We start from the raw sequence: 24,011 nt of genomic DNA on the forward strand, positions 1-24,011 counted from the left end.
CGCCTGTGCCAGGGTACCTCCCAGAGTCAGCAGGCAGAGTTCAAGCCTGTGCCTTTGTTCCTCCTTTTCAGGCCTGTTTCTCCATCAGGGACAGCCCCGTGTGGATGGACTCCAGCACCACAGCCCAGTGCCGCCAGCTGGAGGCCGCTGTGGGCGGGGCGCAGGCTCTCAGCGGCCTCACCGGCTCCCGTGCTTATGAGGTGTGCAGCACCCGCCAGGGGTTGGGGGCTAGGGTTGGCCCCGGGAGGAAGGTCCTGTTGCTGGCTCTGGTCCCTTGTCTCTGGGTGTCTGGGAGGATGCAGCAGGTGAGCTGCCCCAGTGGGGATCACATGAGGCGCTGTGGGTGTCGCCCCCGCAGAGCCAGGATTGGGCCCTATGGCCCCTGGTTCTGCTCAAGGCTGTCCTTCCTCCCTCTGCTGCCCACAAGCAAGGGCAGGCCTCCTGTTGCCCAGCAGGGAGCCACGGTGTGAACACGGCTGTGCGGGGTGATGATGGCACCTCCACTTCAGCATCTAACCTGGGGATAAAAATAGCACTTACGCTTCCAGCAGTCTTGAAGCTGAAGAGAGTCGATGTACTTGGAGCAGCTCCTGGAAAAGTTTAAAAAAAAAAAAATGCGTCTTTCCTGCAGGCTTCAGCCACTGTTCCAGGACTGGCTGTGATTGGCCCGGCTTGGGTCATGTGACCCTACTTGGGCTACCTGACATAAAAAGAATGGGGAGGGGTGGGGAACATGCCTGTGTCTCCTGCGCAGGTGCCCTTGGTTGGCACAGTCACTGTGTGGGGTGAGGAGAAAGGCTTAGTCGCAAAGGGTGTTCAGCAAACATTTCTAAATTTGAGGCCTTTGTAAAGCTTTCATGACACTAACTCATATCCAGAGCATGCTATGGTGACCTCACTTTCTGGAGGTGATCATTGCACATAGGATTTGGGTTTTTAAGAATTTGCACTCTTTCTCCAGCGTTTTACAGGAAACCAAATTGCAAAGATCTACCAGCAGAATCCTGAGGCCTACTCACACACAGAGGTTGGTTAAATGCTCCTATTTTATTTAAGTCACAGTTGAATGTCTTTTATAATACTTAGCTTAAGCATAAATACATCCCGTATGCATTGGCCAAAAACACTGATTAGCAGACATTAGAAATGGTACATATTCAGTTTGCTTATTTCTCACTGTCAGGCCATTTCCAGAGAGGAGGGAGAGAATGGAATCATGGGAAAGAGAAGTCAGGGCCTCTCCTGACCAGGCTGGGCGGAGGTCAGAGGCAGAGGTCAAGGGCAGGGTGGGTGCCATGGGGACTGGTGTCTTCCTGGGGCCACCTGAGTAGGAGATCTGGGTGCCCTTTAGTGTCTGTCCCCTCAGTTTCCTGCATGGTTAGTGCAGGATGGCTACCAGGGGCTTGATTGGTGTGGGCTCCATGTTTTCTTTGGAAATGGGGAAAGCTGGACACATGTGTCCCCATCTGTGGCCCTTCCAACCAGAGCCTGTGTCCCAGGAGCTCAGATTCATTCCTCGATCCACAGCTGCTGCAAGCCAGCACTTAATGCCACCTGGGAAGCAGCTCCACACCTTGGCTGCTGATCTTCATCTCTGGATAATTAGCAAATGATCAACGCACGTTAAACCAAAGTGCCTTTTTTATCTTGGGAGTTAACAACATCCCATTTATTATGTGACAACTCAAGGTGCCAGATTATTCTGCAGCATTAGCCGTGTAGATTGGGGGGGGGGGGCAGGGCAGCGATGAAAAATCCTCTCCACATTCTGTGTGTGGAACAAAGGCGGCCTGAAGGGGGACAAGAAGTGTTGGCATTCTCTGCAGTGGTCCAAGGGCCCATGTTGCCCGTGTGGAAGCACGGATGCTCAGGGGACATTTGAAATCCATTATCAATTCCTCCAGCTCATGCCTGGGGTCTGTGGCTTCTGAGGGGCCAACTTTCACTCACACCTATTCTGAACCCCCGAGAGTGTCTTTGTTGGTTCTGAATCCTGTGGCCACACATCCCACTTCCCTCGTGACTAGATATAAAGACCGCAGAAACGAAGGAAGGAAATCAGGCACCACACTCCCTGGATGCCGGGCGGAAAAGCCACTTCCCTAAGCACGGCTTTTTCGTGGGCCTGGTTGCTCTTTCTCTTTGCTGGACTTGATAGTTTTCTGGCCCATCAGAAACTGCAGAGTGAGGGGCTCTCTCGGAGCCTCAGTTCTTGGTATTCCAGATACTCAAACGCTCTAGTGTCCGATACTCAGTCCCCGCCATTCCTGGGGCATCTTGCTCAATGTTCCTGCTTCCCTCCCCAGTTTAAAACTCAAGAGCATTCAGTCGGTTCTGGAAATGAAACCTATCTCACTGCGTTTCTTTCTTTCACAGAGAATTTCTTTGGTCAGTAGTTTTGCTGCTTCCCTATTCCTTGGGTCTTACTCCCCTATCGACTACAGTGATGGTAAGCCTTCAGAGTCCCCCGAGGGTGTGCCTATTCGGTGGGCATGTGGACATGTGCTCCTGCGGGCGGTGTGGGCCCCATCCACCGGGGTGGGTGCTAGACTTTTAGCCCTATTGTCTTTTGCTATGAAGGGAGTGCATTAGTTATCTTTCGCTGTGTGATGAATGACCCCAGTGCTTAGCAGCTGAAGACCACAAGTGTTTTTGTTTGTTTTTTTAAGTCTAATGCACTGCTTAGCAGATTAGGAACTTTTTTTAAAAATATTTTATTTATTTACTTGAGAGAGAGCAAGCACGAGTAGGGGGAAGGGCAGAGGGAGAAGCAGACTCCCCACTGAGCAGGTAGCCTGATGTGGGGCTCGATCCCAGGACCCTGAGATCATGACCTGAGCTGTAGGCAGATGCTTAACTGACTGAGCCATCCAGGCACCCCGACCACAAGTGTTTATTATCTCACCGAATTTCTGCAGGTGTAATCTGGGAGCAGCTGAGCTGGGTGGTGCTGGCTCAGGAGCTCTCAGGAGGTGGCATTCAAGCTGGCAACCAGGACCAGCCATTGAAAGGCTTGACTGGGGCTGGAGGATCCACTTCCAGGGCCCCAGACCTGTTAGCCAGAGGCCTCGCTTCCTCACCATGTGGGCCTCCCATAGGACACCAATGACACTGGAGTCCCTGAATGAGGGATGAGAGGAGAGGGCGGCCAAGCAGAAGCCGCAGAATCTTTTACACCTTAACCTTGGAAGTGACATGCTATCCCTCTGGCCCACCCTACTCATTGCACAGACCTACCCAGGTACAGGAAGGCAGGGAGCTCACTAGGTGTGAACACCAGGGCTCAGGGATGAGCATGTGCCATCTTGGAGCCTGGCTGCCACAAGGAGTTGTTTCTTGAAGTTTTGTTCACATTGGGGGAACTCAAAGGAGCGGTGAGTTTCTGGAGTCAACGCCTTGCCAAAAATTAATGCAGGTGATGCCGGTGAGGAAGGAGAGTTGGGGAGAGGTTGCCGAAGACACTTTGCATGAGGCCAGGCTACACGGTCTGCGAACAGCAGAGGGAGCAGAGTGCAGAGCGAGAGCTCAGACCTATGTGCGTGGCTTCTGGAGAGTCTCGGAATGCTCAGAGCCTCCAGGGAATCCGTCTGGAGTTGTCCGAGGGCTGTCGTAGGCCACATATCGTTCTAGCGTTTAGGGAGAGAAAGTAAGGCGACTAAGCGGTGGTCCCCAAGCTTCACTTACAATCTGGAGAAGAAAGGATTCCCACAGGTAGCGCTGCCCCAGTCAGGCCTGCAGAACCCTAAACCTGGAGTAGCCGGCGGCCACCCGCATTCGCCACACCCACGCCAGGGGTGTTCAGTGCGGCTGGGGAACGCTGCAGCCCTGCTCCCATAGGCGTTCCGAAGTTTGGGTTCTACAGCCTGGGCCAGGCCCTCCGCTCCGCTCTCCTCACTCACCTGAGAAGTCACGCCCTGGTTTACCAGTGATCTCACCTCCTCACTTGGGTGCATGACGCCATCAGCGTCCTAGCCCACGGCTGTCCACCTCCACTTGGGCCCAGTGGAGGAGGAAGAGCAGAGCCCTCCTCCTATGCTCTGGCTTCTCTCCCCTTTGCCGTCCTCAGGAAAGCCTTGGGCGACGTAGAATGTTTACAGGCCGGCTTTGTGAGCTGATCTCAGTGATTTCCTTGAACCGTTCATGTGCTTGGGGAAGCCTGAGGGCCGACCCACATCAGCACGGGGCTGCTTCTGAGCAGACACCTGGAACCCGGGGGGCACGAAGAACAGTTCCTCATCGGTGTAGTGTCGGGTCTTAGGACGGCGGATTCCCAGGCTAACGTGAGGAATATTTGGAGGGGGGGTGGGGCCATGTGTTTCCAAGGGTCCCACTGACCTCTGGCTCCCGGCCTCTCTAGTTGCATAATGACCCAGGCACACTGTATTCATTCCGTTGGGAAAGAGCTCCAGGTACGAGTTTGCTGCAAGAGATCGATCGGCTTTCCTCCAGATTGGTGCCTGTCCAGAACAGCTCCTTTTCAAAGATGTTTATTTCTTGTTTCCTTCATTTCTTAGGTTCTGGAATGAATTTGTTGCAGATCCAGGACAAAGTCTGGTCGCAGGTTTGCCTTGGCGCCTGTGCACCTCATTTAGAGGAGAAGCTGGGCTCACCCGTACCGTCGTGCTCCGTGGTGGTAGGTCCCCTGGCGGGTGACGTGGCTCGTTTCAGAGCTGGCAGCTACTGGGGCAGCAGTGCAGAACACACACACACACACACACACACAGAGTCACCCTCGTTCATTTATTTACACACACAGGATTTTCAGGCTGGCATAAGAGAAGTGTTTGACGTAAATCAAAGCCAGAAACATCTGGATCGGTGCCTTGCATTTAGTGGGTACTCAGATGCACGTACAAATGATTGCCTCGTGGCGGTGAGGTGTGGGGTAGGGGGACTTTGGAAAATTCCAGTAGAAATTTATTAGAACAGGAAGAAAAGTGGAAGGCATAAGTGGTGGGTGATTGCACACGTTAGGAAAAAAGACACAGAATGTTGACCTTCTAGGGCTAGGAACCACCTCTGAAGCTTGAAACAGGCAATCTGGAGAAAACAGAAAGAAATATGAACGGGCTGGGGAGAACGCAGGCTCTGGCCCCAGGTTTCCTGGGCTGGAACTCTGCGTTGGCCACTCACTGGCTCTGTGACTTTAATCTGTGCCTCGGTTTCCCCATCATTTCCGTCATTCCTGAAACAGTGGGAACAACGGTACTTTCTCAGTCTTCAGGCCGTTGTGCAGAATAAATGAGTTGATGCATTTAAAGTGCTTAAGATAGGGGCACCTGGCCTAGCTCAGTTAGAGCATGCCTCTCTTGATCTCGGGGTTGTGAGTTTGAGCCCCACACTGGGTGTAGAGATTACTTAAAAATAAAATCTTAAAAAACTTTTTTTAAAAACAATAAAATAAAGTATTTAAGATAGTGCCTGGTCCCAAGGGTAATATTAAAAACATTTAGGGTAGCCACATGAAAAAGAATGAAATTGGACCCCTATCTTGCACAATGCACAAAAATTAACCGAAAATGATTTAAAGCCTCGAATGTAAGACCTGAAACCATAAAATGCCTAGAAGAAAACAGGGGCTGGTGATGATATTTTGGATTTGACACCAAAAGCAAAGGCAAGAAAAGCAGAAATCAACAAGCTGAACCTCATCAAGCTTAAAAGCTTCTGCACAGCAAGGAAAACCATCAATAAAACAAAAAGGCAACCCATGGAATGGGAGAAAATATTTAAAAATCATATACGTGACGAGGAATTAGTATCCAAAATATATAAAGAACTCAACTCCATAGCATAAAGGCAAAATACTGCGGTGAAGAACATTTACCCGTTAGCGCGGCACCCCCATTCAGAATAGACACGGGTGTCCCCCAGTTAACTGCGTTCTTTGCTGTTCTGTGGGGAGAATGGAGTAGAGGGAGACTGGGGCCTTGCCCTCAGGGGCCCTTTGGTGGGAGCACTTGCCACACACTCAGTAGAGCGAGAATTCTAGGTGGTTCTGCGTGTTGGTGGGAAGGAAGGAGAAGGTCCCTGAGGCCCACTCGTGTTGCCTGTTCCGAGTCCCAGCCACTTTTCTGAGATGGACTCCGATGCACAGAGCTTAGGGAGGGGTGTCCCCTGCCTTGGAAGGGGACAGTTCAGGACCCAGGCCCGCTGAAGCCCGGCGGAAAGAATAAGGAAGGGCAAACAGGAAACGGCCAAGCCTCTGGGATCGGTATTCCATGCACAGCTTCTGGGTTTGTGTGAGATGGAGAGCAGTGTAGGGTCCACGGCAACTGGCTTTGTTTGCCTTAGGCCAGGAACACATGCCTCCAAGAGGGAGCCCATGCACAGACTAGCAGCTCGAGGAATGGAAAAGAACCGATTCTGAAAAGTGTATTTTCATTTGTAACCTATGTGCCCATGAGATGGGGGAAAACAAGCCAGATCCATGTTTCCCATGATCCCTTCTTCCGCAGGTAGTGCCCAGATAGCTTTCTCATTTTCCGCAGGAAGGTATTTGGGATATAGGGTATTGGACGCTTCTCCAGCCCTGGCTCGCAGCCTCCTAACCCATCTATTTTGCCAGCAGCTGTGGCTTCACGCGGGTGTTACCTGGCCGCACCCTGCCCCGCTGTATCTCATTTCTCTCACTTTCTGCCCGGGGCTTATGTGACTCCATGTTTGTGCTCTGCAGACCTGGAGGTCCGGGGAGTTCATACCCCACAGGACACCCTTCACCAGTAGGGGCCTGTGGAGAGCTGCTCCCCGTCCCATCCCCAGGTGGACAGCCCCCAGATCCTTCACACACAGCTCCTCAGACATTGCCCACAGCGAGTACCAGCTTGACAGTGTACCTTTGGGTGGGCTCTCCCTCCTCCCCAGTTCTCCTCTCGTTTCCTGGGATTGCTTCACCAAATAAGCCACCTGCATACGAACCCTGACTCAGGCTCTGTTTCCTGAGGCAAACCGGGCCAAGACACTTCTCTCCCAGGAGATGGCTTATTCTGATGTAGATCTGAAATTTTCCTGGAAGGAGCAAAATTTTCTTTCCATATACCAGGATAGCCCATCATTTTTTAAACATTTGGAACTGAGATAAAGTCAGGGGAAGGGGGGAAAAAGTGTTTTTCTTTTACAGCTATGCTCTCTAAAGACTATGGGTCTGTCCAGAGGTGTCCCTGCTGTCTGGTCCCACAGATGCCCTGGGAGGAGCCCTGGGGGCCATGCTTCCCAAGGGTGTTCCCTGTCCCCCCCTCCCGCCATTTTTGGTTTATTTTCTTTAGAAAGTTGACCTGTGCACTTGCATGTTTGGTTTTTCTTAATCGGATCGCTGGGCTGATAGAGCAAGGGTGTGAGGCATTATGTTCTTCCAGGAATTTGCTTACTGTGTGTCCTCTTGTTATTTATTTTTAATTAATTTTATTTATGTATTAGAGAGAGCATGAGAGAGAGAGAGCATGAACGGCAGGGAAGAGCAGAGGGAGAGGGAGAAGCAGACTCCCTGCTGAGCAGGGAGCCCGACATCGGGCTCGATCCCAGGACCCTGACGTCATGACCTGAGCCAAAAGCACACGATTAACCAACTGAGCCACCCAGGCGCCTTGTTATTTATTTCCCACTAATGCTGTCTCAGACTTTGGAGCTTGCAAAACAAGTACAAGTTGGGGATTGGTTTGTTCCAGCTGCCTCTCAAAATCCAGTGGTGGTCAAGGCAGTGGGATGCCCTAATATTTGTGGTTGCAAGCCTGTGCTGGGCTCCTCCAGCTTTTTGTGAACGGGAGGGAAATCCCTGCTTTATGACAGGGACTGATGGGAGTGCAGGCCCAGTGACCTGGAGCTTGTAGTGTTCTTGTGACCTGAGGCTCGGAGGGCTATGAGGAGTAGGTCAGATTTGCCTCAGTAGGGTGTGCTTGCTTTTCCTCTTCAGGGAGCCATTTCTTCCTACTACGTCCAGCGTTATGGATTTTCTCCAGGATGCAAAGTGGTGGCCTTCACTGGGGACAACCCTGGTGAGTACCTTGGAGGATTTCACTCTCCAAGTAGTCTGACTTGGTCCATGCTGGACATTTGAGAATGCCAGTCCGGCCTCTGGAAACCCTTCTGTGGCAGGCCCCTTCCTCCCTGGCCACCGGCCACACTGCTGGCCTGAAATCTGACTCCTTGTACCTGCCCCACCTTGGCTCTGACTCTGCCCTCTGGAGCAGCTGAGGGCTGCCCCTGCAGGTGAGAATGATCAGCGGTTAAGGAAGGCGGTCATGCCCACCCCTCCCTAACTGCCTGTTCTGTTCCAAGCTAAACAGCTCAGTTCCTCCAGCGCTTCCTCTAGAACATGGTTTTGGGTCTCCTTCCTGTCATTTGATCTGTGGGTATGAATTATTCCTCATCCAAACACCTTGTCCCTTCCCCAGCCACTCCCGGAGGGGTCATCCGGTCTCCGAAGAAAGGCCTGGTGGCCACACTGTGCCACCAGACTGCAGCCCCCTCAGCCCCACTCTGCAGCCCTTTTCCTAAGTAAGGAGCCACCAAACTAGGGTGCCAGGCAAATGCACACACAGGTACAGGACACCCAGTGTGCCTTGAATTTCAGAGGAACGATGAATAATTAGTATGATAATTATATCCCACGCAATATTTGAATTTCACATAATGATTTTTTAGTGTAAGTATGGCCCAAAGTATGTCTCTCTGAAATTCAAATTTAACGGAGTGTCCTCTGTTTTTTCTGGCACCTCTACCCCAAATCAGCATTCTCAGCTCCTGCTCTAAGGAGGTGAGTGTCAAGTCCGTGGCAGAAGACCCGGCTGCTGCACGGGTGGGGCGGGGGTCTGCTGTCCTAAGGAGGCTGACTTGCTTCGAGCCTCTCCTGTTTCTCTCCATGGTCAGGGAACATGACTCTCTATTTCTTCTGTTTTGCTCTCCTTTTAAATATATTTCTTTTCAGTTGTTTTCTGCCTTCAGCCCTCCTCCCTGTTTCAATACCCACCAGCCTCCATGTACTTTCCTCCTGTTGGCTGTGCAGACGACAGGACATGGGCATCCAAAATAAGTAAATAGAGAGAGACACACATGTCTAGGGGCAGAGTTGTATGCCTTAGAATAGAGCGGATGGTCCTTGTTGAAATTCATTCTTAATAGCGATAGTTACATTATTAGTATTATTATTAGATTTCGTATTTTCTGCAGTGTCTCTATATATTTTTGTGATCAGGAAAAAGCCCTGAAGTCGCTACTATTATTACAGCCATCACTAAGAATAACACCCATGGAGTTCCTCGGTCTGCTTCCGCCTGTCTGCTCTGGGGCCAAGGGCACAGCAAGCATGTCCCCGCCACACTTGTGGCCGCATCAGTGTCCTGGCTGTGACCCCTCCCTCCTGGGACAGCCTTGGCTCTGGCATCTGGAGGGAACCCCAGGAGCCAGACAAGGGCCTTTCCTATCCCTGAGCGATTTCCCTGTTGGCAAAGCACAGAACCAATCAGAGCAGGTTTTGGAGAAGGGATCCCAGTGCTCCTGGTCCGAAGGTGGAGGGGAGGTGGAGGCCAGTGGACAGTGTCCGGATTTCCACAGTGGCAAGGCATGGAGTCCCATGCTCTGTCCCCTGGGTTGAGAGGCAGCTGCAGCCTGCAGTGTGTGGATTCTGGTGCCCTAGGCTCCCAGGGGACTCTCAGGCCCCAGTTCCCATCCGCCCTCAAAGCTGGGAGGTCCAGCCTCCCTCAAAGAAGAACGGTTGGTGTAGGAGCACCAACTTAGGAAAGTTCTACACTTTTGCAGGCCATGTCTATTTCCTTTCGGAATGAAATAACTTCATCGAGTCTCATTAGCCAATGTATATCCTTGTACCTCCTCTGTCAGCTAGAAGAATGTCAGGGGGAAGAATGGGCCTTTTTAACCACTGAAGTGAGCTTCTGGGCATGTATGAGCAGGAATGACAAAGAAGCAGTTTTCCAATCCTTCCTCTTGGACCTCCGTTTCAGGCTGAATGTTGGAGATACCAGGCAGGTAGCTCTCAGTCGGTCCCTCCCGAAGTCTGACCTTGAGTGTGTTGCTGTTTTAAATAATGCATTAGTTGCTCGTTCCCTAAAACAACAGCAATAACAAGCAAGCAGACTAACCAAGGCTTACGCTCTTTTTCTTACTCACAAGGGATACCTCTTCACTGCAGGAAAAAAAATTGTTAAATACTGACAAACCAAAGAAGGATGTAAAAATCACCCATAACCTCTTAACCCAGAGATACCCGCAGTTAAAATTTTGATGGCTGTCCTTCCACTTTTCTTTCTGTGCCCACGAGTAAACGTATTTTGTTTTAACTAACCCGGCAATGTTTTTGTGCAGCATCATTTTAACAGTTGCCCCGGGCCCAGTTGTCCCCCATTTATTCCCTAGTCCCTTACGGTGGAGGTGGCGGGGCTTTCAGTGCTTGGGCAATGCAGGCCGTGTTGACGCGCACACCCCGTCCTGTCCCTAGTCCCTACAGGCTAAGTTCTCCGAGGTAGGGTTCCTTGGTCCAAGGCTCTGACACACATGGCAGCAGTGATGGAGGACACCTGTCCCTCCTACGTTTCTCCTTTTCCTTTCACTTGTTCAGTCCGTCACCCAACATTTAGTGAGCCCCCGGTCCATGCCAGACCTTCTGTCAGTTCCAGAGCATATCGTGAGCCAGGCAGATGCAGGTTGCTGTTCTGGGCCTCGTGTCTCAGGGGGATGGACCCTGCCCTTTACATTCTGCCCCCTTTACACTCCTGCCTCACCTTTGTCTTTCTCTGCCATGTGTATTCTGGTGTCTTGACTTGGCCTCCTTGGTTCTCTGCACTCTGGGGAGCACCTGATGGTGGGGAGTTTGGACCCTTTTAGAAGAGGCTTCCCCACTCACATCAGAGGCCCTGACCACAGGGGCTCTACCCTTTGACCCCTGGGACCTTCCCTTGGGCCACTCTGAGCCCTCAGCTCACCCTGTTCCTGCCTCTACCCTAGCATGTAGCTTGGGGCGGGAGGTTTGGGGCTGGGTCCCACCTGGGGGTGACTGTGGTTTGCTTTGTGGTTCTGTGTGACCTTCAGCTAACCAGAGGCTCCCCTCCCATTCTCAGCGTCACTGGCAGGCATGAGGCTGGAGGAAGGTGACATTGCGGTAAGGTGACTTCTCACACCCACAGGCAAAGCCAGCTCTTTCTGCCCTGGGGGACGAGGGCCCCAGCAGCATCTTCGCTGCCTGTTAGAGGGTTTGCCGGTCCCAAAAGGCAGCTGAGGGAGGGATAAGAAGACCCAGGCCCCAGGACCTATTCATATCGCCTCTCCTAGAAGGTCATGGCCTTTGCTGGGTAGGCAGGTCCCCTTGACAACGGCCAGTACTAGTAGGTACAGTGGCAGAAGGGTCACACACTGGGCTGGAAGACTGTGAGCTCCCCGGATGAATAAAGAAAACATAACCTGTACCCTTCTGGGTCTTGTGGGAAACTCATTTGGGAACCATGTGTCGCCCAAACCATTAGTTAGATGCAGTGGTAGTAAGTTCTAGAAAATCGGCCCACAGTTTCCATGAGAGCCTAAATCTGGTGTGGGAGGGTCAGAAGAGGTTTCTCTGAGGAAGTGGCATTTAATCTGAGGTCTGAAGCATGAGGAGTGAAATGATGGGGGTCAGGGCCGGCAGAGCTGGGCAAAGAGGTGCCTCATCTCTGCCCATTTCTTCCCAGGTCAGCCTGGGCACCAGCGACACCCTCTTTCTCTGGCTCCGGGAGCCCATGCCCGCCCTGGAAGGGCACATCTTCTGCAACCCGGTTGATGCCCGGCACTACATGGCGCTCCTGTGGTAGGCTTGGTGGGCAGTGGGCAGGTCCGGCACCGTCTGGAGCCCTCGAGCTAGTCTGCTCAGCAGGCTCTTGTGAAATGAGACCCCAGGACTCATTGGGTTTTTCTGACAGCAGAGCTGGGTGGGGAGGAACCCCGGACCTGGAGTCCTCCCCAAATCCAGATTCCAGTCCCATCCTCAACACCCATATCCTGTGTGGCCTGGGGCAGACCCCATAGCACATCTGAGCCACACTTTGCTCCTAAAAGGCGAAAAATAAAAGGTTTACTTCATAGTGTTGTTAGGACATGCCTAGCACATGGTAGACCTTCAAGAAATAGTAGGAAGGACATCCTGCCCCCGACAGTTGTCATGGAAGAGGTGCGCTCTGCGCCCTGATCACAAGCCTTTGAAACATGCCGGAAGCTACTCAGGGAAGTTTCTGAGCCTCCAAGCCCCAGGAACCACTGGAGGATATGTAGGTCTAGATAGTTTAGCCAGCTCTGTTCCATCGTCCAGGTGGTATAACGTGTAGAAGCCACAGCTTCCCGTCTCTCCCTGGGGTGACTTTGTGGCAACCTCTGTAACCAGAGCCCAAGACAAGTGTCTCTCCCAGTGATTCCCAGGGACCTTTGCTGGGCCTGAAGCCTGAGGGAGAACCTCAGATCTCTGCCATTCACTGCCTGGGGGTTGTGGTCCAGCCTGACCTGCAGCCCTTCGACCTGGAACTCCTCACCAAAACACATGGGTCCAGCCAGCAAGCACTGGGTCCCTCCCTCAGGTCCCTCCCTCCCTTGTGTGCACTTCTGCAGCTTTAAAAACGGCTCGCTCATGAGAGAGAAGATCCGTGATGAGTCTGCGTGCTGTTCCTGGAGTGATTTCTCTGAGGCGCTGCAGTCCACGGAGATGGGCAACGGCGGGAATCTGGGTAGGCTGTTCGGTGACACCCAGACCTGGGAAGGGTGGCAGCTGCCGGCAGGAGGGCCCCAGGGGACGGGGGAGAGGAGGGCCATGGAGCAAGCCAAGGGGAGCCCTAGCTGTCTGTCCCTCTGCTCCGTGGGCCTTCTGAACTAGCGTGAGACCCTATGATCTGAGTGAGGTAGGGCTGTTCTCCGTATAGACCATAGCCGTGTCTCTGTCCCACTCAGAGCCCCTGGTGACAGCATCAGGGATGGCAGCCACAGCTCCTGCTCTACCCTGGTGTGTACCCACATGTCACTTTCTGCCCCACATGCGGGGTTGTGTTAGGGAGAGGGTCCAGCATTGGGCCAGGCCTTTTGAGCAGGGAGGGGACATGCCGCCCTCCATCAAACCTGCTTTGGTATTTCAGGGCTGGTGGGGAAGCTGCCTCTGGTCTGGGCTGTCGGGTAAGAGTGGGCAGAACTGTCTCTAAGAGGATCTAGCCCGGGCCCTTCCAGTTCCTCTCCTTCCTGCTGGAGAGCAGCAACGGGGAGCATTCCCGTCTCATGTGAGGGACAGAGATATGGGGTCATTTCACCCTGTTCTGTCCTAAGTCTTTGAGAAGCTTATCTTTTGTTTTTGATTACCGACAGTGAATCTCTTCCTGGTCTTGTTTCAGGTTTTTATTTTGATGTAATGGAGATCACCCCTGAAATTATCGGGCGCCATCGGTTTAGCGCAGAAAACCATCAGGTACGTGTGGCATTGGTATTGGAGAGAGTATTCAGTTTAACAGTAGCCTCCCAATTCTGCGACTTGAGGGACTTCGTTCATTCACTCTGCTGTTGCTGGAGCAAACATTTTGATGAGCCAGAGTGCATTGTAGTGCTGGGGAGTCCGCAGGATCTAAGACAGACGCCATTCTCTCTCACACCTACGGGCTTTCTCCGAAGCTAACTCGTGTCCACACTGACTGCCACTGAGAGCCATAGAGCCTGTTCCCTTGGCAAGCTTAGTCCTGCACCTTCAAGGTCTCACATTGTCTCCAGCTCAGGAATTTCTTCGTGATTGAAAGCTTCGGGGACGGGAGGCACTAACATTTATCGAGTGCCGTTTCGCTCCAAGCACCGTACTGGCGGTCTCCTGCAACCCTCGTTGACTGCTCAGGGCATCTTGAGGTCCAGCGATGTCAAATCATGTGCCCAAGTCAGCAGGGCCGGGGGGTGGAACGGAGGGGGCCTCCGGACCCAGTCCTCCCTCGCTCTGAAGCAGTTTCCTTTCCGCTCCACCATGAGGCCTTTCCTACATGGGTTTGAGTAAGTTGCTCTGTCTAGTGACTGTTACAGTTAGAGTTGGCATCCGGTTTGTGGCCCATCATATATTGGGTTGTAAGTGGAGAGCTTTATATAAACTGTAGGGGGAAGGGCTCATCTCGGTCTTCTGATGAAGGGTCTGTTCAGCTTCTGTTGTTCATACAGAGAAGATAGGCCTGTTCCCTTTTGCATGCACCTGTCGAGGTCTATCAGGGAGAAGGTAGGGTCCGTAACTGGTGTCAGGGGCTAAGGCATGGGCGAAGCTGGGGTTGACACCTGTCAGCATTAGCCTGAGGGACACGCCACATCTGTGGGTTCTCAGCGTTAGCTCCGGATTCTCACTTAGTGTCAAACACCTAGACCAGGCTCTCTTGTCCCATTTGATCGTTATGCCCACCCTGAAACACAGGTGCCACTGTGACCTCGGTTTTGTTAAGAAAGAAAATGAAAATCCCAGCAAGATTTACATTAACTTATCAGAGTTGAACCCTTGGTGGCCTGAGACCGAGCGCTCTGATGTTCTGTGTCCCCAAAGTGAACACGCCTGAGGCTGGGGGCATGTATGTGCGAGTGATGTGTGTGTGAGCATGTGCGGCGGGTGCTTAGTGGGTCAAGAGCCCAGCTGCCTGTGAGCCGCCCTGGAGGCCTGAGTATGAGTTCCCGAACCGGGCTGTCATTTAAAAAGACAACATACACGCGCGCACACACACATGCACACGCATGCACACACATGCACACTCACCCACCCACACGCACACACATGCACACGCACCCACACACAATGCGTGCACACACACGCACACACATGCACACTCACCCACCCACACGCACACACATGCACATGCACCCACACACAATGCGTGCGCACACACACGCACACACATGCACACGCACCCACACACACGCACACACACAATACAGGGACAACAAGGGGTCTTCACTGTGCCTGCTTTCTCCTGGGGACAGGTCTCAGCATTTCCTCGGGCTGTGGAGATCCGGGCACTGATTGAAGGGCAGTTCATGGCCAAGAGGATCCATGCCGAGGCCTTGGGCTACCGAGTCAGTAAGTGAGCTGCGGTGGCTGTGTTCTGGGGTGGGACCCTCACAGCCTGAGGTGCTTGAGACCATTCCCTGCCTTCGGGCCAGGCCTCGCACAGCACTCTCTGTTGAGGCTTCATTCCAGGGACAGGAGGGAGACGAGCCCGGCCCCTGGTGGCTGGGGAGAAGGTGAGTCAGTGGGCCCATGCGGTCAGGCAGGGACGAGGAGGCAGCTTGTTCCTGCTTCTCTGCTCTGTCCCCAGTAGCCTGACCTCGGCGAGTAGCTGTAGCACTTAGAGACCTTTCTGTAATCCGGACCTTCAACATGCAGACACAGTGTCCCAAGTTCTGGACCTGAGGACATGGGCAGCGCAGGTGGGAGAGGTCTAGGCCAGGGCCATCTGCCTGTGGGCACAGTCTGAGTGCTTCGGCTTGGACGGGGAAGAATGGGGAATGCAGAACCACTGTCCCAGCTGAGAGGTCCAGGAATGGAAAGGCAGGGCAGGGTGGGTTGGGGATTTCTAAGAACTTGAGCTATGGAATGGGCAGCTTTAGGAGGGCAGCGAATTCCCCTTACTGCCGGCCCTGGAATGGTCTGGGGCAGAGGCTTCTGCCGGGAGGGTGGAGTCCGGGTGTCTAAGATGTATTTGTCCCCCTGGGCAGCAGCTGTTGTCACTAGAGAAGGTAGAAAACCCCAGAAGTCTCTTTGCTTGAGCGGCTCCTCATGATACTTTCATGGACAATCTGAGCTCTGTGTAGTATGTTTTCTGACTTCGAACCAACCAAGTGCAAGCATACTCTAGAAATCAGCATCAGGTGAGCCTTTTCGAGAAGCTGCACACACACGCACCTCCCCAGCAGCCTTGCCTGTCTGTGGATGCATAACGGAAATGTGTACACATGGTCTCTAAGGATGTACAGGAGAGCATTCATCACGGCGCTGTGCTTACTAGCCCCGTGCTGGAACCCAACTTGGGTAGTAGGATAAGCGCATTGTGGAGTATTCGTGCAGGGTGAGGCTACACAGAAATGAAAATAAACCAGCCTCCACCACGGGCAAGGAAATGGGTGAATCTCACAGATGTCGCTCGGAGCAAAAGTATCAGACACAAAAGTACGTGTGGCAGGGTTCCATGTACGTCAAGTTCAAAACCAGACTGTCTCTGGAAGCCAGGGCAGCGAGCAGCTACCTGTCAGAGGTAGAGGACCTCTGGGGTGTTGGTGGTGTTCTCTTCCCTGAGTTACATGGGTGTCTTGAGTTTGTGAAAATTTGTCAAGCTGTCAGCTTGTGAGGTGTTACGTACGTTTTTCAGGGTGTGTGTGTGTGTTCAACAGAAAGTTTAAAATAAATAAAATGACCATGATGAATATTTCCATTACGCTCCATTCCATCACTCAAAGTGTAAAAAGAAATTCCCCAGGGGCACGTGGGTGGCTCAGTTGGTTAAGCATCTGCCTTTGGTTCAGGTCATGATCCCAGGGTCCTGGGATTGAGTCCCGCATCGGGCTCTCTGCTCAGTGGGGAGCCTGCTTCTCCCTCTCCCTCTACCCCTCCCCCTGTGCATGCTCTCTCTCTCTCTCTGAAATAAATAAATAAAATTGAAAAGAAAAGAAAAGAGAAAAGAAAAGAAAAGAAAAGAAAAGAAAAGAAAAGAAAAGAAAAGAAAAGAAAGACATTCCCCAGAGGTCTCCAAAGATTCCAGAATCCCCTGAAAAGAGATCAGTGAGCAGGGCAGGGATGGTGCTGAGGTCGGCGCCCAGTGCCTGGCATGAAGGGCTCTCCGGCCAGCAGAAGGTGGCACTTTATGGGGTGCTGGCCCCAACAGTGTGCAGGAAGAGGCAGTGAGAGCAGAGAGGTCCTCCTGGGCACTGGAGGGGTGATGGGATTGTGCCATGATTCCCAGCCTTTAAAGCATTTTTGTGCAAACCCGCATAAAGTTACTTATCCTCTTAGCAAGCTTAAAGGCAGCGTCAAACCTGTCTTGCCAGCTCTGCTGGGTTCCTCTCAAATAAGATTACATAAATGAGCGTGCTTGCAACCCCAAGAAGGGCTGCACCAATGTGAGGCATCATTCTGGCTGCTGTGTGGACTGACCCATGTTCTTAGGTGACTTGCTTCCATAACTCGACGTTATGTTCATGAATTCATCCGTGTGAATTAGCGTAGCTTCTGTTGTCAGTTCTCACAGCAGTGTGGTATTCCATCACGTGATTTACCATGATCGATTTATCCATTGTTCTGTGATGCACGTTTGCTCTTTCCAGCTCAGTGTTATGAACCGTGCCGCCATGAACAATCTTGTGCCTGCCCTTGGCTGATTTTTCTTTTCTTCTCTTCTGTGTAACAGGTATCGGTAGTAAACTGACAACCTGAGTGTATGGATTTTGTTTCTAGAACTTGTCGTGTTTGGCTAGCACAACGTTTACTTTGTTAATCGAATACCTTTAGGCTGGGCCTGCTCACTCAGGTGCCACGTCGGGACAGTGCTGCCATACACTAGCCCGGTCCGCTCAGTTACTCCCTTCTCCTGGCCCCGCAGACGTTTCCACTGTTGGCATCCGAGCCTAATGGCCCTGCTGCTGCTGCTGCTGCTGCTGCTGCTGCTGCTGCTTCTTTAAGATTTTATTTATTTATTTGAGAGAGACAGAGGGCGGGGGGAGAGCATGAACAAGGAGAGGGGGAGGGGGAGAGGAAGAAGCAGACTCCCCACTGAGCAGGGAGCCCAATGTGGGGCTCGATCCTAGGACCCTAAGATCATGACCTGAGCCAAAGGCAGACGCTTAACCGACAGAGCCACCCAGACACCCCCTCTTCTCTCTTTTCTTTACCTCCCATTTCCCAGTTCCAGAATGTTACTGTTTGGTGTGCATTACGCATCAATAATTATTTAAATTATACACTTGGTAGCTTTCCTTGATTACCACTATTTATTATATCGCACATCTAAGTGGCTTTGTATCTGGCTTTCATCTTTGCTTCAGGACATCCTTGACTAATTCTTCCATGTAGAGGTGGGAGTCTGGGGATGGTCTCTGACTGAATGAAAACAGTTTAATTTTGCCTTCACACTTAAGTACTCCTTTTATAATACGTGAAGTCTGAACTCAAAGATCATATTATTTTAGAACTTTGAAAATAACATTCTGTTGTCTTCTGACTTTTAGCGTCACCAAGAGAAGCTCATCTGAATGGTATTTTTTTCCTCTGCAGAATCTTCTAGAATCTTTTCTTTCTTAGGATTTCGAAATTTCTCAACTAAAGTCTAGGTATCGGCCTTATGCGTTCATTGTGCCAAGCACCCGCTGGCCCCTTTTGCCTGAATATATCTAACTTTTTCTAGCTTGGGAAAACTTATCACATCATTTCTCCAATGACTTCTTTCCCTTCATTTTCTCTGTTCTTTTTACTAGAATCCTTAGTAGACTGGTGGTTTCCAACAGATGTGATTTTGCCCCCTAAAGGATATTTGACGATATCTGGAGACATTTTTGGTGTCACAAATGGGGAGTGCTCCTGGCCTCTCACCGGCAGAGGCCAGGGACGCTGTTGCCCATTCTGTGGTGTGTGCAACAGCCCCCCACAGCCAGTGATTACCCAGCCCACATGTCAACTGTACCAAGCTTGAGAAACCCTGTATTATACAGACCGGATGTTGGTTGTCTGGCCCTAATTGTGTTTTGCTTTATTTCGTCATAGAACTTGTCATTATCAGGGGGCCGTGGCTGGCTCATTCGGAAGAGCATGTGACTCTTCATCTTGAGGTTGTGAGTTCGAGCCCCATGTTGGGTGTAGAGATGACATAAATAAATAAATAAAATTTTTAAAAAATGAGCTTGTCACTATCATGCTCTATTTTTAAATGCCTCTGTTTACGGTCTGTCCTTCCTCCACCAGAATATGAGCTCTTTGAGAGGAAGGCTCTCATCTGTCTTGTTAAACCATCTATTCCTACTTCTCAAACTACTACCAGGTGGTAACTGGGCTCTCCCTTAATATTTGTAGACTGAATAACTCTAAAAGGATAAATGAATTCTGTGTCTTCTAACTTTATTCTGTCTCTTTCCTTATCACTTTAAATCATAGGAAATTTCCTGGATTGTATCTGTCAGGTTATTATATTAGATATGGCTGTGTTTATTCTAATTAGTTTTTCCACCTAAATGTGTTTATAATCATATATCACTTTTTAATTTTTTTCAACTCTTTCTTGTGTCCCAGTTCTTCTTCATAATGGCTTATTCTTTTTTATGGATTCTGTACCCGTTCGAATACACCAGAAGATAAATATTGGAATTTTTTCAAATTTGCCCTTTTGTTGCCTGGGTTCTTTTCCTTCTAAGGTAGTCTGTTCACATTGATCTTTCTCTTTTATGCCATTGTTTTTTCTCAACTGTCTTGGCTGTGGGTTCGTAGTACTAGATGAGTAACTGGTTCTCAGTGTAGACAGCAAGCCTAGGTTGCTGTTCAGGTGCAAGGTCCCTCCTCCCCGTGCCCCCCACCCCAGTGCCACCTCCCTGCCCCACCTGCGCTCTCCAGGCTAGAGAAGTAGATGGGGTGACAACAGGCAGATTTAAGTTGAAACTTGCAAGCATTGTATAAGCTTTAAAGCTGACAGAGGCTCTCCTCATGCCACAATCGGCAGGATTTTATTTTGGTTGGAAGATGAATGTAGCTTATTTCTCTTGGGTGCATGTCTGTCCCTATCCCCGTCTGCCAGGCAGCTCAGTGTTACTTCAAGTTCTGATTCTCCTCAAGCCCTCCAGGCACCCTCCCCAGGTCGCTACTCACTTTGGCTGGAGGGCAGTTCTTTAGCGTGAGGTCAGATGCTGCTGCTGCTGCTGGAAATGGGGAGAGGCAGAGAGGCAGAGAGATAGAGAGGTTTCTGAAATCATTGGTCTAACTGACAGTGCATGAGGGTTCCCACATCCCCACCAACGCTTAGCATTAAGCACCTTTGAATCCTTTGCTAATCTGAGGGATATAAACTACTATCTCAGTGTTACTTTCATTTGCGTTTTTTGTTTTTTTTTTTCACTAATAATGATTTGGAACAGCTCTTTGTAACTTTGGTTTTTTTCCTCCGTGAATTGGCTGTTTGTATCTTTTACCATTTCCCCGTATTGGATTTCCCATCTTTTTCTTAACGATTTGCAGGAGTTTATCATGTACTTTGAATGTTACTTGTCAGCTTTCTGTGTCGCAAGCATCTTCTGTCATTTGTCTGTTAACCTTATTTATAGTGTTGGCAACTGAACAGAATTTTGACTGAATTAAACCTGCCAATATTTCGTTTTAAATTTTTTGCTTTTGAGATACTGTTGAAGAGGTTTTCCCCTCTTCCAGTGCCACAGAAATGTTTTTTTTTTTTTTTACATTTTGTACTGTTCGTGGAACTTCCACATTTAGGACTCTGATCCTTCTGGAGTTCACCTTTGTGAATGGTGTAAATCGGGATCCGGTTCAATTTTTTCCCACATGATGACCCAGTTCTCTTTTCCTCCATTACTTGTAGTGCCCTCTTTATCATTTATCAAGTTTTTTTTATATACGTGGGTTTCTCTCTGCTTCCCCTTTTCCACTCCATTGGCCAATTGGTCTGCTCTTGGGACAAACTATTATTATGGCTTTGTAGTTTGCATTAGTTGGCCAGGTCTGCATAACGAAGTACCACAGACTGGATAAATCAAACAACAGATATTTATTTTCTCACAATCCTGGAGGCTAAAAGTCTGGGATCAAGGTGTCAGCAGGGTTCGTTATTCCCGAGGTCTCTCTCCTTGACTTGTAGATGCCTGTGTCTTCACATGGATTTGCCGCTGTGTGTCCTAATAGACTCTTCTTATAAGGACAGCAGCCATATAGTATTAGAGCCCACCTAATGGCCTCATTTCAATTACCTACCTTTTTAAACATGTATCTGTCTTTATCTCCAAATACAGTCATATTCTGAGGTACTAGGAGTTAGAACTTCAACATACAAATTTTGAGGGGACACAGTCCAGCCCAAAACATGTCTTAATATCTAATATAGCAATTCACCCCCTCACTTTTCTTTTTCTCAGTGTTGTCTTAGCCATTTATGGGTCTTTATTTTTCCATAAATATTTTATACTAAATTGATTCGGTTCTTTAAAAAAAAATCCAGTTGGAATTTAATTAGGTTGCATTGAATTTATAAATTAATTTGAAAAAATTGACACTTTTATAATGTTAGTTCAAATCCACCCCAAGACCGTGGAATATCTTTTAATTTACTTAGATACTCCTTTTTGTGCTTTAATAACAGTTTCCATTTTTTTCCTCATAGAGACTTCTGAGTTCTTTGCTAAGGTATTTCCTAGCTACATTATATTTCTGGTTGCCATTGTGAATGGTAATTTATTTTCTATCACATTTGGTAATTGATTATTGCTAGAAATGCCATTGATCATTTTAAGTTGATTTTTGTGTCTGGAAACTTTTTAAAATTTAATTAGTTTGCCTATTTTTAATTTTTCTTTTTTTTTTTTAAGATTTTATTTATTCATTCGACAGAGACAGAGACAGCCACAGCCAGCGAGAGAGGGAACACAAGCAGGGGGAGTGGGAGAGGAAGAAGCAGGCTCCCAGCAGAGGAGCAGAATGCCGGGATCACGCCCTGAGCTGGAGGCAGACGCTTAACCGCTGTGCCACCCAGGCGCCCCTATTTTTAATTTTTCTAAGTAGATAATTTATTGTCTGTAAATAATAATGGTAGTTTTATTTATTTTCTGTCAATCCTTATACTTTTATTTATTTTTCTTGCCTTATAGGCGTGGCTAGTATAACTAGTACTATGTGACAGTGTATTGAATAGTACGAGTCTTTGTTTTGTTCCTACTATTAATAATCTATTGCTGTGTAACAAATTATTTCAAGACTTAGCAGCTTAAAACAACAATGAACATTTATTATCTTACATCTTTTCTGTGTGTCAAGAATTTGGGATTAGCATAACTCAGTAGTTCTGGCTGAGATCTCTTCTAAGGTTGAGGTCAGTATGTCATCTGGGGCTGCAGTCATCTGAAGGCTTGACTCAGGCTGCAGGATCTGCTTCCCAGGTGGCCACCTCACAGGGCTGTTGGCAGGAGTCCCCAAAGTGAGGGATCCAAGAGAGTGATCTACAACAGAACAGGATAGAAGCCTCAATGTCCTTTATGAGCTACTCTTGGAACTCACACTCCACCATTTACACAATATCCCACAGGTCAGGAGTCAGTCTTATTGACTGTGAGAGGAAACGACGTGAACGTAAACCTATCGGGAGGCAGGGGGTCATTTGGAGGCCATTTTTTGGGGTCTGGGAGGCATACCAGTCTTCCAGAAAATACTTCTAAGTGTTTCTGTTAAGAATGACATTTGTTATGAATTTTGGATAGATGGCCTTTAATTTAAATTAAGTTCCCTTCTATTCCTGGTTTGTTGACAGATTTTTTTTTTTAATGATTTAAAAAAAAAAAAAGTGAAGACAGTAAGAGGTTGATGGGGCAGCAGCCTCACAAGCAAATTACTTGTGACAAGCCTGCATGGACAGAACCAGCTTTGGATCTCTCTTGAGTCTGTGTGATAAGCAAGAGGCATTGGCCCAGTACAAGCCCTTTGTGGCTGAAGAACTCTGGAAAAGCCTTTTTTGTCTTGGGGAGATTGTTACAGCCATCAGTGTTTTCTTCTTCCTTGCAGTGCCCAAGACAAAGATTTTGGCCACTGGAGGGGCATCTCACAACAGAGATATCTTACAGGTATGTGTTGGTAGTAGGCCAAGTAGTAGGGCCTCTTCCATGTCTGTTACTTCTAAAAGCCAGACACTGTCCAATAAGGACTGCCTCTGTTCCCCCTCCTGCAGATGTCTGACAGTCAGACTATCACATCATGGGGCTCTCAGTGTCTTACTGGGACACTGAGCATTTTTGGATGTAGCCTGAGGATGTAGCCTGAGGCTGTATCAACTATTGACTTATAATATACCTGTCTTAGGTAAGATTCTCTAAAAGAAGAGCCTGAGATGAGAATTCTTCTGTAAGTGGGTTGTCGAGACGGTGCTCCCAGGAGAGAGTGAGGGTTGCAGGTAGGGCCAGGAGAAATGATAAGCAAGAATGTGGTTTCAGCTTCAGTTCCATCCCATAGGGAAGATCTGAAACATGAACTGTACCACAGACTTGGTTCCACCTTGGGTAAGGGGGCCAAGTGGCTAACCTGGAGAGAGGTGAGAATAACTTCCTGTGAGAGGCATCCTCTGTTCAGCCAAGAGCAATTCCTTTGATGAGGGGCAGCTGTGAGCCATTAGCAGCCAATACTCACAGCATCTGGGGGAGAGATGCACACCAGTCCAGTATTGGAATCCAAATGGGCCATCAGTGGCATCCACTGTAATATTTCCAGTCAACTAAGACTCCCAAGTCTTTTCCATGTGAGCTCCACTCAGTAGAGGTCCTCCATTTTAAAATTATGCAATTTATTTTGGGGAGCTAAATGGAAAAATTTATCCTTATCCCTGTAAGACATGCCCTCTTAGTTTGGATTTGTTTGAATTTGTTGACATTAGTCTCTACCTCCAGCGATCTCCACCTTAATCATTTGCTAAGTATACTTTCTTAATCTTCCTCCTTGTCTTTGATAAAATGGTTAAATAGTGCAGGGACAACCTGGAGAGCTGTGGCCCTCCACTAGAAACTTCCCCCAGGTCATCCTGACTCTATTAGTATCAGGATGGCATGGCTGAGTATACTTACTTGAAGGCAGTAGAGATGGAATGGAAGGCATCAGAAGACACATGAGGAAAAAAAGCATAGAAAACGTGTGCCAAATATCTGTGTTCCCTCCAAGGAACAGCTTACCACAGTAAGAACTTCCCTCCTTTCCAGGTGCTTGCAGATGTGTTTGGCGCCCCAGTGTATGTCACAGACACTGCCAACTCGGCCTGTGTGGGCTCTGCATACCGAGCTTTCCATGGTAGGTCGAGGGATGGGGAACAGAG

The 24,011-nt window shown here is 49.5% G+C and overlaps 1 protein-coding gene across 3 annotated transcripts in view; it reads left to right on the forward strand.

The window, feature by feature from the left end:
• Positions 1-24,011, forward strand: part of XYLB (xylulokinase) — a 53,349-nt gene that overhangs the window by 17,243 nt on the left and 12,095 nt on the right. For all 3 annotated transcript variants that reach the window (XR_006779797.2, XM_087870101.1, XM_045798225.2), the window contains exons 6-17: positions 72-200; positions 962-1,027; positions 2,377-2,449; positions 4,515-4,633; positions 7,910-7,991; positions 11,070-11,110; positions 11,673-11,788; positions 12,580-12,695; positions 13,347-13,420; positions 14,947-15,043; positions 22,718-22,776; positions 23,899-23,986. Coding sequence is in view for 2 of the 3 variants with exons in the window: in XM_087870101.1 (XP_087726227.1) it covers positions 72-200; positions 962-1,027; positions 2,377-2,449; positions 4,515-4,633; positions 7,910-7,991; positions 11,070-11,110; positions 11,673-11,788; positions 12,580-12,695; positions 13,347-13,420; positions 14,947-15,043; positions 22,718-22,776; positions 23,899-23,986 (1,060 nt within the window). In the remaining variant the exon portion in view is untranslated. The remainder of the gene's footprint in view (positions 1-71; positions 201-961; positions 1,028-2,376; positions 2,450-4,514; positions 4,634-7,909; positions 7,992-11,069; positions 11,111-11,672; positions 11,789-12,579; positions 12,696-13,346; positions 13,421-14,946; positions 15,044-22,717; positions 22,777-23,898; positions 23,987-24,011) is intronic.

This window comes from Ursus americanus, chromosome 20, assembly GCF_024610735.1.
Source record: "Ursus americanus isolate L20-20 chromosome 20, mUrsAme1.1.p, whole genome shotgun sequence".
NCBI lineage: Eukaryota > Metazoa > Chordata > Mammalia > Carnivora > Ursidae > Ursus > Ursus americanus.